This window comes from Mucor mucedo, assembly GCF_025094135.1.
Source record: "Mucor mucedo strain NRRL 3635 chromosome Unknown EV154scaffold_30, whole genome shotgun sequence".
Lineage (NCBI taxonomy): Eukaryota > Fungi > Mucoromycota > Mucoromycetes > Mucorales > Mucoraceae > Mucor > Mucor mucedo.
The window spans coordinates 222,787-235,707 of record NW_026252314.1 but is presented as its reverse complement, the minus strand read 5'-3'; the positions used below and the strand labels follow the sequence as shown (position 1 = coordinate 235,707).

General features: G+C 35.5%; 5 protein-coding genes across 5 annotated transcripts; 2 read left to right on the top strand and 3 right to left on the bottom strand.

Annotated features, from left to right (window-relative positions):
- Positions 1-125: 125 nt before the first annotated feature.
- On the bottom strand, positions 126-1,371 carry EV154DRAFT_503735 (uncharacterized protein). The gene is made up of 6 exons (XM_051600948.1): positions 1,294-1,371; positions 1,167-1,233; positions 726-1,104; positions 470-658; positions 348-407; positions 126-287 (listed from the first exon to the last, which is right to left on the bottom strand). The coding sequence occupies exons 1-6, from the start codon at positions 1,323-1,325 to the stop codon at positions 235-237; spliced, it is 780 nt and encodes a 259-aa protein (XP_051459259.1). The 5' UTR covers positions 1,326-1,371; the 3' UTR covers positions 126-234.
- Positions 1,372-1,842: 471 nt separating this feature from the next.
- EV154DRAFT_179974 (Rad17 cell cycle checkpoint protein-domain-containing protein) lies at positions 1,843-3,797 on the bottom strand. The gene is made up of 7 exons (XM_051594234.1): positions 3,636-3,797; positions 3,522-3,567; positions 3,413-3,450; positions 3,148-3,355; positions 2,764-3,067; positions 2,377-2,680; positions 1,843-2,271 (listed from the first exon to the last, which is right to left on the bottom strand). Exons 1-7 carry the CDS (start codon positions 3,645-3,647, stop codon positions 1,963-1,965), a joined length of 1,221 nt encoding a protein of 406 aa, XP_051459258.1. The 5' UTR covers positions 3,648-3,797; the 3' UTR covers positions 1,843-1,962.
- Positions 3,798-4,536: 739 nt separating this feature from the next.
- EV154DRAFT_537312 (uncharacterized protein) lies at positions 4,537-6,894 on the top strand (the record flags this gene model as incomplete). The annotated part of the gene is made up of 6 exons (XM_051604200.1): positions 4,537-4,645; positions 5,129-5,385; positions 5,452-6,065; positions 6,277-6,517; positions 6,541-6,722; positions 6,858-6,894. The coding sequence occupies 6 exons, from the start codon at positions 4,537-4,539 to the stop codon at positions 6,892-6,894; spliced, it is 1,440 nt and encodes a 479-aa protein (XP_051459257.1).
- Positions 6,895-9,947: 3,053 nt separating this feature from the next.
- On the bottom strand, positions 9,948-10,641 carry EV154DRAFT_479930 (uncharacterized protein; the record flags this gene model as incomplete). The annotated part of the gene is made up of 2 exons (XM_051598299.1): positions 9,948-10,415; positions 10,486-10,641. The coding sequence occupies 2 exons, from the start codon at positions 10,639-10,641 to the stop codon at positions 9,948-9,950; spliced, it is 624 nt and encodes a 207-aa protein (XP_051459256.1).
- Positions 10,642-11,268: 627 nt separating this feature from the next.
- Positions 11,269-12,524, top strand: EV154DRAFT_537311 (peptidase S8/S53 domain-containing protein; the record flags this gene model as incomplete). Its single annotated transcript, XM_051604199.1, has 3 exons — positions 11,269-11,651; positions 11,708-11,832; positions 11,887-12,524. 3 exons carry the CDS (start codon positions 11,269-11,271, stop codon positions 12,522-12,524), a joined length of 1,146 nt encoding a protein of 381 aa, XP_051459255.1.
- Between the last annotated feature and the right edge of the window lie 397 nt (positions 12,525-12,921).

The following is a 12,921-nucleotide window of genomic DNA, read 5'->3' as shown; positions in this document are numbered from 1 at the left end:
TGGTCAATGATGCTTCGATTTATACGTAATTAGGAGAATAAAGAGATGTCTTTGTCCCTGATACTCCCAAGACTAGATCCTTCCTTTATATATATATATATATAAAAGATTCCGTCCCCCCCCCCTTCAAGCTCTAGACAAATTGAGATGCTTTATTGTCGTCACACTACACGGTTACAAAATGATCTGGGATAAAGTTACAATAGATAACAAAATATACTTTCTTTTTATTCTTTAATCAGCACGACGATAAACGGTCTTGGCATCCGCTTGGTTGACAGGGAAAACTAGAAGAAAAAATTAAGTCATAAAGTCATTTTACAGTGAAAAGAATCCAAACTATTTACCAAGCATATCGGCAATATTGACGTGAGCAGGGCGACCTGCGGTGAAAACAATAAGTTCGGCTACAAAAGAAAAAAGACATTTAGTCGGGAGAGAGAGAGAGGAGATCAGCTTATATTTTTACCAATATCATCAGCCACAAGTGGTTGTAAACCCTTGTAGACACTGTCTGCCTTTTCCTTATCACCACGGAAACGAATGGTGGAGAATTCAGTGTTAACCAAGCCAGGACAGATTTGACTGACACGAATAGGTGTTTCAACTAATTCAATGGCTAAAGCCTTTGTGATGGCATCCACAGCGAATTTAGTGGCTATTTCCCAAAAAAAATGAGCGTGAGAAAAAAAAATAAAGAATGGGGGAAGATTGTTATAACTTACCACAGTAGATACTGCCACCACCATAAGCTTGTTTACCAGCAACAGAGCCAACGTTAATGACATGACCCACACCACGTTCCTTCATGCCGGGCACAAGAGCTTGAGTCAAAAGAACGAGACCCTTAATGTTGGTAGCCAACATTTGGTCAATGACGTCCTCCTCCACCTCGACCAAAGGATCGGTACCGATCACCATACCAGCGTTATTCAACAAGACATGGACTTGTTGTACTTGGGTGGGTAATTGAGAGATAACACTGTCAATTTCTTTCTTTTGACGAACATCTAATTGAGCAGCATGAACGTAAATGTTGGGATGCGCCTTTTCTAATTCAGACTTGATTTGTTCAAGTTTTTCTAAACGACGAGCGGTTAAAATCTAGACACATTTTTTTTTTTAGTATTTCTGTTTGAAAGGCTGTTTGTTGTTATTTTATTTACCAAGTTGCAACCTTCGTCGGCAAATTGACGTGCACTGGCTTCTCCAATACCAGAAGAGGCGCCAGTACTAATAGAGAAGGGATTAATGTCAAATACTCCTTTTATTTTCTTTGCTCAAAAAATATACATGAAGACAGTTTTTCCTTGAAGTCTACCCATGATGTGTTTTTTTTTTATCTGTATCTAAAACAAAAGTGAAAGAGATAACGATTTAGTCAAATGGGATTTACTCAAAGTATCTCTAAACGCGTCTGAGATCCAATCATGATGACACAAAATTTTTACTTCTTCATCTTTCTTTTTAATGAGATGACGAAAAAAGTTGTATTGTATCAACGTCAAAGATCGAAAGCAATAGCAGAGAAATACATTGCATGAGCGTTATGTACAATAAGACCGCATTTACTTTATTATTATTATTATTACTATTTACACGTGGGTGAGGGCATACTGATCCTAACAACAGACTGATTAAAAAGAAGGAGGGATGTTTAAATATCCAATTCAGCAAGTTCAGAACCGTCGCCAAACATGTCATCATACATTGCATCCTCATCAATCTCGTTACATGGATGACTAGGTAGGGTGGGTGGGTTGACAGCCTTCTTCTTCTCTTTGGCGTGTTTCCTTGGTACGATAAACATCTTTTCGATCATCATCTCTTCCTCCGACTCATCCATATCTTCCTCCACCATATAAGATCTTCTCAAATCTACCGAATCCATCCATAATTTGTGGAGATCTAACAATAGAGTGTCGTTTTCAACATATGAAAAAGGTTTTAAATATATATATATCAAGTACCTTTTTGAGATTCCTTTCGCTTTTCATAGGCCATTTTTCCAAATATGGTACCCGCCAATTCTTTAAAAGCACCCTTGACAGCACCTTTTCTGTACTTCATGATACCATTGATGGAGATGATGCATCGATAGTAGCTGGCTTGCTCGTTGATCCAATCGGAGTCATAACGTAGTGTATCACCAAATGCAAGATCATCAAACGCGTTTGAAATATCATCAATGTCGTGATAAAATCCCGCACTATTTTGATGGATGTAATCCACAAAATAATCGTTGGCTATTGGCAATTTATTCATGATGTGCTACATAGAGAAGAGTTAAAAGTTTAACATTTACATGCTTTCTTTTTTTTTTTTTTTTTTTTTTTTTTTTTTTTTTTTTTTTTTTTTTTTTTTTTTTTTTTTTACGTCTGGTTTGGATTCAAAGGTGCCATCTTCGTTATGTTTTGCATAAATCACTTTTCCAATGGCGTGAAATAATGAAAGATTTCCAATATGGTTGTCAAAATCGACAACTTGGGTACGTCTGAACTTTTTCGGCGGCATGATGGGTATACAAGACATGAACTGTAAAGAATTGATAGCAGACCGAATATCACCGTTACTGACATCGATGATTTCTTCTAGTTTCCTATCACTCACACACAATTTCTCGCATTGTAAGATATTCTTCAATATCTTTTTCATGCTGGCTTTAATAATCGGTCTAAACCTGTGTTTTATCCATCAATACCCTCCCTTTTTTTTTATATATATGATTGAAGCTGTTGGTCAAAAAAAAAAAAAAAGTCTTACTCAATGAATTCGACGCGAGGATCAATTTTTAATGAATCAGGGGCAATGATTCTTGCTTGATTTTGCATGTGGGTGTCATCTGAGTTTGCATAGGAATCCGAGGCAATGATAACCATCAAAAACTTTTTACTCGAGTCCAGACAGGTTTGGATGATGGAATAAAATTCTTGCTTGACTTTAAAGGTGGTTAAATCCGGTATATCGTCCATCAAAATGATCTTGCCGTTGTTAGGTCGATCCACGCTTTCAAGTGTATTAAAAGAAATGGCTTTATCCATAAATCGTCGAAATGATTCCATATGACCTACATTGCATAATGAATATCCTAAACTCCCCCGCCCCCCTTACCACCACCCTCCCCCCCCCCCCTTTTTTTTTTTTTACCGAAATTAGCTGACCAGCTTCTCAATGGAGTCTCCCATTCAGTTATTTCAAATCCATACGATCGACTCAGTAACTTGATCAGTGCACTTTTTCCGGATCCAGTTGGTCCTGTCAGGATCAAGAGTTTAATCATGTCGTTATAAATGGCGGATTGTTCAATGGCTTTCCTCACTTCTTTAATTTTATCGTTTCGAACACCAATGTCAGCCTAAAATCAATCTTTAGTTACTTTTGTCGCAGTCATTCAAAAGAGAGAGCGATCTACTTCTGATTTAGGTTCGTATTTATCGATCCACACAGTAGCTACAAAATTGACAAGTGCAAAAGTCAGTGTTTGTCTCTTAAAAAAAAATGCTTCCTCTAATGATATTTACAAGAAGATTCGGATCTACTACGTTTGTTGCTGGAAAATAAAAAACACTAAAAAGAAAACTGCTAATGAGCGTTTTCAAATTAAAGAGAATAAACTTGAGAGGATTTTGACTTACTGATGCGTCCATTGTTTGTTTTGGTTTTTTTTTTTCTCGAAAAGAAAAAAAAGAGGACGAGCCTAAAGAAGCCTGGTAGTTAGAGAGAAAGAAAAACCGCGAAAGAATAAGAGGGCTGAAATGATAGATTACAGTGTTACTTCAAATTCAGACAAATGCAAATTATTTTTGGACAAACTTATATTTGTTTTCAGACAGGCTTATAATTGTTGTCAGACAAACAGAAATATATTTCGGACAGTCGTAAAAAGATTTTCAGACACATGTAAAAGATAATCAGACAAGATATCCATCCCAGTCAATACAATCTTTTGTGTCGATAATGTTACAAAGAATTTAAAGAGGACATCAAATTATTTTCAACCAACACTTCACGATTTAAGTGAGAAAAAGGTTCCTTCACTTGTGCAGATAATTGGCATGATCTACCTGTGATGTAATGATAAAGGCGGGATGTTATTTGGGTAGGACATAGCGGAGGAAAAGATAATGATAGAGAATATGACATAGAAAAACGTACGGCGGTGAAAAACAACGGGTAAGTGATCCTAGATTATGACTACGCGCACTTTGCCGGTCCTAAAGAAAAGCGTAATTATAATAATCTATTCAATCAAACTTTGAGACAGCCAAAACTCACTCAACAAAGTTTGTTTAATACGACTTATATTATAAATGAATAAAGTGATTTACATGCCTACAGTTATCATACCCAGCCTACTACAAATAACCTCACTTCATGGCATATAGATACAATCTGATATAAAAAATAATAACTTTGGTTTGTACAAATACTTTGCTAAATTAATAATAAGCAGCGGTCACATCCAATATATATATATCAGCCTGATGTCGATTTAAACAACAATTATGTCCTTTTCTTTCTAATATCTAAAACGGGATGCGTACACCAATTTATCCTGAAATTGAAGCTTTTATACAGACGAAAAAGTTGAAAAAATATGAAAGCCAACAACAGGAAACTGCTAGTGAAACCATTAACAAACCAAGTAAAAGAAAGAAAGGTAATATAAAAGCTTTCTTCAATGTGTTGTAATAACTAAATCTTCCCAAAGGTGTAAAAAGAAAAGATACCCCAGAAGAGAAAAGGGCAAAAAGTGATGCGAAAAGAGCTAGAAATGTTGTCCCAAATACATCAAGTCTAGTATGTAAGTCCTGCGGTCAAAATGGCCATGCATCTGCTAGGTCCAGAGAATGCCTGAATTATAATTATACAGTAAAAGAATTGATTCAACAAAATCTGGGTTCTCAAAATCAAAGATATACAGTCTCCATACCTCTCAAGTCATTCATGTCTTCAGTAGAGGAGAATGCGAATAACACTGCGGTTGAAAAAATCAAAAGTCTTTCAATGTTTTTGCGAAAAGTTACCTACAACGCTCAGCTTTTTGTCAACTTTTATATTTTGAAACATCCAAACAGTTTGCCTAATGAACTATTGAAACAAAACTTTTGGTATAGCGTATGTAGAGTGGTGTACCAAAATTTATCAGTTCAAAATTTTCAATCACAATATCCACTTATTCCCCACCTCGCCGAAGTATGGGATGAGCTTAACGGTGTTGAAGGCGTCAACTTGACAGTTGATAAAGGAAATTTAACTCTTTACGGCCAAGTGGTTTCATCCGCTTGTGAATCTATAGCTACTTGTTATAACAACTATTATATAGAGAACTTTGAAAATATTATTGCAAACTACTTTATATACATGATCCGTCAAGCATTTCATGTAAGTGTAAAGCCTTGTTAAATATATATATTAAAAACTTGACATCAATTATTATTTTTTTAAAAGGACATAAAAATGCCCATAGTAAAACATATAGTATACGAACATGTGCTCAATGTACTATTTTCTCCAGGACTGGGAGCCATCAATTCTGACAATATTTCCACTTCTTTGAACAGCGAAGAGCAAGAAAACATTTGTACGTTTTTAAACCCATTGATATTGGAGATCAAGAATCGTATACCAGCATTTCCTGTGACAAAGGCAACTCTAAATAATGCCCCATTCAGCATTATGCCAGTACTTAAGCACATTCTGGAGAAATATGAGTCCTTAATTGTGGAAGCACCGCTACCTGTTCCTGTCTCTCAATTGGAAATCATCTCACAAGAACAATCAGACGAGATCGATCAAGTAAATAAAAGACCAAGAAAAAAGAAGAAAGTAAAAAAAAACAGAAACGACAACAACGGCGTAAAAAGAGATTTCCAGCCGCCTCGTCTCTTCAGTCTATTCCCGAACCCTGGCTTGCATTGGCGTTTCGTTAAAATAGATAGCCAAAATTTGACTGGTCTGTTTCCGACGGCTTCAATGGAACGGTTAGAGGAAGAAACAGTTTTTGAATACACCCAAAGATATTTTTTTTCCCGTTTTAATTTTGCTAAAATAAACATAAATACGTAGGTACATACGCTTTTAGCAACAAATAAACCTGCTAATTTTCAACTTGTATAGCTTTGAAAAATTAAAAAATTTACCTCAACGAAAAGGAAGGATGTTTATTAATAGCCTGTACACAGATGGGTACACTTGTAGGATTTCTTTTTGCCGAAAGAGATACGCAGAATCTCCTGTGAATGAAACTGCTTTGGAGCTGCAAGATTTCAATAGTGAAGAAATCGATCGTTATTTTAGACCTTGCACAGTAGATCCCAACAGGAAAGATGCTTTTGTGTCATTTCATGGTAACACGGATGTTAGGCGGCTTTCATCTGCCGAATATTACAACATGAATGGAAGTGCCAATCGTATGAAGTTGGAGCAAGACAGGAAGAAAGAACAAGGAGTGCAAACAATCGAGACAAACATACCTTCTGTAAAGTCAGCAGTTGCAGATAAATATATTACGCATGTGAAATACATGATGCAACATAGGACACACTATTTAGTTTTTACAATTTTCAGACAGCAAGAGTCAAATGGTGTAATTACATTGGAAAACAGCGTGCCCTCCAGGATGCTGTAAATATCCTAATTAACGGATCAAAGAAGTACAATAAAGGACGACGGAAGAAAACAAGAAAAAACAAGAGAAAAAGAAGCAAGACAGCTGCAAAGTATCAAAGCAACACCCCTCAAGCCGGATCAAGACAAAGAAAAAGCGCATCCAGGTATCACTCACATATCCATGGATGTTGTTCCTCTTCTAATATTTTTTTTTCTTTTTTAAAAAAAAAAGAAGCCACAAAGAGAAATTTGAGGAGGGTGACAAAAGTAAAATGCCATTGATAATTTTTGGGGACGGTCTGAAGAATAAAAGTCACGTAAAGATCAGTGGGATTAGGCATGGCGTCTCTGAAATGATATACAGACAGTTGAAGCTGCGGGAAAAACTTGGAGAGTTATTGCTACTTGACATAGATGAATATAAAACATCAAAGGTGAAAGATATACGTGTCTATAACATGTAATTACTAATACAATGTCATTTCTTTCTTAGAACTGCAATAACTGCCTAGAAAGTAGTCTAGAAAACTTAAAGTATAAATGTGGAACGGACAACCGATCAATCCATCAAATATTCTTCTGCAAAAAATGTAATATTCGTTGGAATCGTGACGTTATGGCTACGAAAAACATGTACACCATTGCCACCTCAATTTGGAGAGGTGATGGCCGACCCGATGTCTTTAAAAGACAAAGCGCCACCTACAATGTGGTTGCCACGCCCTCACCGGCGATGGCTTAAAGATACCTACAGGTAAAAAAAAAAAAAAAAAAAAAAAAAAAAGTCTAACACTAAATCTGAATTTCCATTTTTATATCGTCTGAAAAAGGTAAGCAAATGTTTGAAAGTGAATTTTTATTTGTCTGAAAAAAAACTGATGTTGTCTGAATTTGAAGTGTAAACACTGTATGTCAGATTGTTATTTTATTCTCAGCACAGTCGTACTAGAATCATGTTTATGGATTCAAAGCTATATCTAGGTGTTTTGAATCGATTGCCTAACATACACACACGAATGATAAAAACTCCCAAGTATTTTCCATCTTTACGTCCAGCACAATTATATTATGGCTCAATTGCAAGTGATAAAAGTGCTGTTACTCGCTGCGCAATCACATTGAGTTTTGGATAATTGTGAGTTGATTGAATGTGGGAGTTTCAATCCGACCAATCATAAAGGACATTGATTACGTCCAATTTGCATTGGTTGTTGGTTTGAACGATTGCATATAGTTTAATTGTGGTACAGCATAGTTTTTCGCAACAGAAATTTAATTTAGAAGTAGGAGGATATATATTATCTAATAACCAAAGATGTGGTTTAATTATGCTGTTTGCAAACATTCAATAACTCGACAATTAGATGAAAAAAATAACGCCCTTAATTTTGTTTCGATTATAAAACTCGCAGAATCCTAAAACTTCCTTTACTCTCTTCTTTTCTCTTAAGGCTGTCATCTTTTACGTATTGTCTTAGAGAGGGGAGGCACAGAAAGTATACTGACATCATACAGTTTTCCCTTTGATTCGGTTGAAATACTAAATTGTTTATATAAAGAAGGTCGCGTATAATCATAACAAGGGGACCGAAGGCTCTTTTTTTTTTTTTTATTCTCTGAACGGGGAATCTCCAACAGACTAATTTTAAATAGAAGGTACTTGTACGAGACTCCTCCCGGCAACACCTGCATAAAAAGGCGGCGTACTACTACACATAACTCTCGGTGTAAACAGAAGCGCCCTCTATCCCCAAGCAAAAAATATCTAATTGTACAGCTTAATTTAGTCCAGACACAGTGTCTTAGTCCATCATCAATTTAAGTAGAGGGGTAAATAAGTCATAGGTACTTACTTGCCCTTAAGAAGTCCTGTTCTAAGCTTATTTTTGGTGGAATGCAACAAAAACGTTATAGTCGGGATTACCTGTCTTACCTTGCTTTATTTTTGTACAAAGCATGGAGTCCCTTACAGGAGATAATATGTCCTTGTTATCTTCTCATCAAAAGAGGCGCAGAAACACAGGGCCGTTGAGCGATCCATAAAAAGCTTATTAGTGTCAAGTTCGAAATCCTTAAAGTTTTTTGTTTCATAAATAGTGTTTCATCCAGTGCACCCGCCAATCAAGCAATAGCAATTAGTCAAACACTAATATTACAAATATGGTTCAAGAAGACACAGCTTCCAAAATAATGTTATTGTCTTTGGTTACTTTATTGGAAAAACATCTACCGAATAATCTAGTAAATTTTAATAATCTGTTTAGGTCTTATTACTCATCATAAAAATTTACTGATCCATTACTTGAAAGCTTACAATAAATGGACTCACTAGATTTAATACTCATTTTTATCCCAAATTGGCATTTATGTTTATTAGTAGTCTTAAATGTAAGTCAATAACCTTCTCTTTGGATTATTGACGGACACTTTTTTTCTGGAAAAAAACAGAGCTATTAATGGGGGAAAGGTGAGTTTAAACAACGAAACTCACTGACACAAGCCCAATGCCATGTCAACCCAAGGTCTGGGCCAATGGATTTTGGACGGAGTGACCACACGCCGGTGTAAAGAATGTCTTTATCAATGTACACCTTTGGCATTAGTTTTTTTAAGCCATGGACTATATAAAATCAATAACAGGACGGGAATTAACGATCCAACAGAAATGTTTTACAATGCCTAAGAAATGAGGTATATTAAAATGACATTTAGCCATAATGGCCTATGTAGTCGAATTTGTATAAGAGTATTAACCGAACAACAGCCCATGGTATAATCAATGTGTCTTCTATCATGTAGCTTCTGTTATCGTTATTTTATTGAATTAGATTGGGCTGGAGACATAATAAAATAGTATATTTAGTTTATATATTTTAAAGCTTTAAAGCTTTAGACAAACTTTCAAATTTAAATTATACAAATGTATGCAGTACTTGTAACGAAATTATGCAAATATGTTATTATTAAACATACTTGGTGTTAGCTCCCCTTATTATATTTGGTTTCTGTAAATAAACTTAATTCATTGCATTCAAAATAAAATAGAAGTATCTATTTTTGGGTTTAAGATGTTGGTCTTAATATAAATCAATCTTTGTCTACACTTGTCAATTATGTCTGTTTTTAGTATCATTGACGACACTCAGGACAAATTTGCATTATATGGCCATTTTGTAGCCACCATTTCTGTCCTACTTTGAGTGAGCACTAGTCAAGATTGACACTCATTCAAAAACGAGGAACAAAGGACAATAAAAAAAAAAAACTGATTTGAAATTATATCATAAAAAGATTTATCGAAATATTAATTTATTAATAGGATTTAGGGTATATTATTACATTGAATTTGGTAAGTTTGGATAGCAAGATTTTCTAACGATGTCTATGTATGTTTGGTAAGCCTTTGGAAGCGCATTGATTTTAATTGGCTCATCAGTCAGTCGAAGAATACTTTCTATATAACGTTGAACAAGGCCTGAGTGGTAGGCCATAAGGCTAGGGGGAGGACTATAATCATATTTACTCTGGTTTTCCAACGGGAGCGAATCGGACGATGATAGATCCTTAAGTGAAGTGATAGAAAAGTCTTGTTCATCTTCTGCGTTTCGTCTCCTGATGGGTTTAGGATTATCATGAATGGCATCTCGAGTAGTTAAATAATCGCATTCATCAGGTGGTGTATCATTCACTATGACTGGCGATTTAAATGAAGGGAAATAATTATTTTGTTCCATATCTTCCTTGAAGAATCCAGAATCAAGTTCGTTAATGCCTTTTTTTGTGCTAGTGAGAGGAGGTGAAATCTAACAAACGTTAATAATCATCCTAGTGTCAAAAAAAACAGAAAAAAAAAAAGGAAAGATAATGACATACCTCTCTTGATATATTCATATTTTGAAATCTGGACTCCAGCTTGTTGTCTTTAATTGATTGATCATGCGGAAAGTAGCCTAGATCTCCGTCCCAACGCTCGTCAACTTCATTTGTGTCTGATATATTTTGTGGGCTTTTTGGAGAGTAGTAATTCATTTGTTTGTTTATTTTATCGATCATTTTTTTTTAAAAAAAAAAAATAAAAAAATTAGAAAAAAAAAAAAAAGGTAAATATACGACTTATATAGAGAAATAAATAAAAAAGGATTGAATGTCAGTTTTCTACAATACAGCAAATGGTGTGTCTGATTGGACCAAATTTAAACATATTGGACCCTTCATCCCTTTCTCAACAATGCAAATGAACCCATGTTTCGTTTGCATACATAATCACATCGGCCCTTAAAATAGAGTGGAACCTCACAAACAAACGAGAAGCCCCAAGAAAAAAAGTATTTACGCTAGGAATTCAAGCAGGGAACAAACAAACATCGGAATATCCTCTTCTCATATATAATGAACGATAATTAACAAAAATCGAATTGATGAAAGTGCACTATTTATCTTGAAATATGTACACTATCTTGCGGCTTGGTGCCATTTCCGCTTTCATTGCACTTGCATTCGGACAGCTAGAGAATAATGACCCTACGCATATAATTAAATTTAAAACGTCAGTCAACCGGACAGCAGGTACAACTTCTTTTTTTTTTTTTCTGATAAAATAAAATTTACAAATAATCATTCTTTCAACCCCCAATTTCATTTGATACAGCCAATAACATGCTTTTAACTCATCATCGAGACTATCTAAGCTCAGTTCGTAAAGGATCTCAACTGAATGACTGGTTTTCTGCTGCTGCAGTAGAAAAAGAAATGTCATTGGATCATATCGATATTGGACCAGATTTTGTAGCTGTAGCTGGCGTATTTTCTGATCATGCATTTTTAGAGTACTTGCATGGACAGGCATCCGTAGACTATGTTGAAGAAAACCAAATATTCAAAAGCACGCTCGTTCGACCTCAGCTAGAGGAAGAAAATGTCTATCAAAAAGAAAGCATTGGAACCTTGAGAACTTCAAGACCTGCCAATTGGGGTCTAGCTAGAATCAATCGGCGTGAAAGAGGTATTTTGGAGGAATACGCTTTCGATACAATGGCTGGGTAATCATACGCTGTTTCTCTCATCGACTGATGATCTAACGGTTTTATCTAATTAGGGCTGGAGTAGATGTTTTTGTGCTGGACACTGGCGTTTATGCCGATCATTTAGATTTCGATGGGCGTGCTTCGCATTCTGCTAATATGGTCGCAAACGAGGATAATATGGACATGGGAGGACATGGTAAGTATTGATACTACTTACTGTTTAAAGCAGTTTCTTAATGTTTTTAATTAGGTACACATGTCTCTGGAAAAATTGCTGGTACTGAATATGGTGTTGCAAAGGGTGCAAACATCCGATCCGTTAAAATTCTCAACAAAGTGGGTGATGGCTCGACGTCTGGCCTATTGAAGGGTATTGTGCATGTCATTCAGACAGCAACTCCCGGTAAGAGTTTAGTTAATTTATCTCTCAGTGGCCCTAAATCAAGATTGTTGGACGATGCTATTGATTCTCTGGTACTCAAGTATAATGTTCCAGTGTTTGCTGCTGCAGGTAATGCTGGTACAGACGCCTGCTTCTACTCTCCTTCATCAAATGAAAATGTTTTTGCTGTTGGTGCTATCGATATAAATGATGTGGTTCCGGGTTACTCCAATGTTGGCTCATGTGTTGATATTTATGCACCAGGGTCTAATATTGTGAGCACTTATATCGGTGGTATAGATTCATCAAAATCGATGGACGGTACAAGTATGGCCAGTCCACACGTTGCTGGTATTGCTGCTAATTTGATGAGTAAAAATTATTACTCATCTGCTCAGGAATTATACGATGACATTCGCTCCATAGCAACAAAAGATTCGGTTCATTTCGTATCATCAAAAAGCTCAAGTCCCAATAACAATGTGCTGGCTTACAATCAAGTCTAAGTGTTTTCTAAATAAAAAGAGTGCATAATTCCATGCCTTACAACTATGACTATTTAAATCATACAGTGTAAAAGTTTTGTTATGTGTACTCCTATAGAATATATGTTATGATTGTTTAACTTTTTCTACTTTAAACCATGTTCCAATAAAGACCTTTGTTAATAATAGTCTTAAAGTTTGACGGCAAAGGTACATAACATTCAGTCTGAGATCTAACCTTAAGTCCAATCTCAGAGGATGTGTAACCTCAGTATCTTTTAAACATGTTAAACCGATCAAGTACTCCCATTCTTAATTCCGTTTAACGGATTTATACCTACTATAATTTTACGTCATATTTTATGCTGAAGCTGATTCGTGCTCGTAATTGAGCAATGCCCATTTTCTTTTAAAAAAC

Bases quoted from the DNA above. Each gene is read 5' to 3' on its own strand.
- EV154DRAFT_179974 (XM_051594234.1), bottom strand. The intron at 3,068-3,147 runs GTAAAAAAAAAA...TATGCAATGTAG, and splicing joins AAGCTGGTCAGCTAATTTCG to GTCATATGGAATCATTTCGA. The intron at 2,681-2,763 runs GTAAGACTTTTT...GATAAAACACAG, and splicing joins CCTCGCGTCGAATTCATTGA to GTTTAGACCGATTATTAAAG.
- EV154DRAFT_503735 (XM_051600948.1), bottom strand. From the start codon at position 1,325: ATGGGTAGACTTCAAGGAAAAACTGTCTTCAT. The intron at 659-725 runs GTAAGTTATAAC...TTTGGGAAATAG, and splicing joins TGGTGGCAGTATCTACTGTG to CCACTAAATTCGCTGTGGAT. The intron at 288-347 runs GTAAATAGTTTG...TTTTTCTTCTAG, and splicing joins CAATATTGCCGATATGCTTG to TTTTCCCTGTCAACCAAGCG.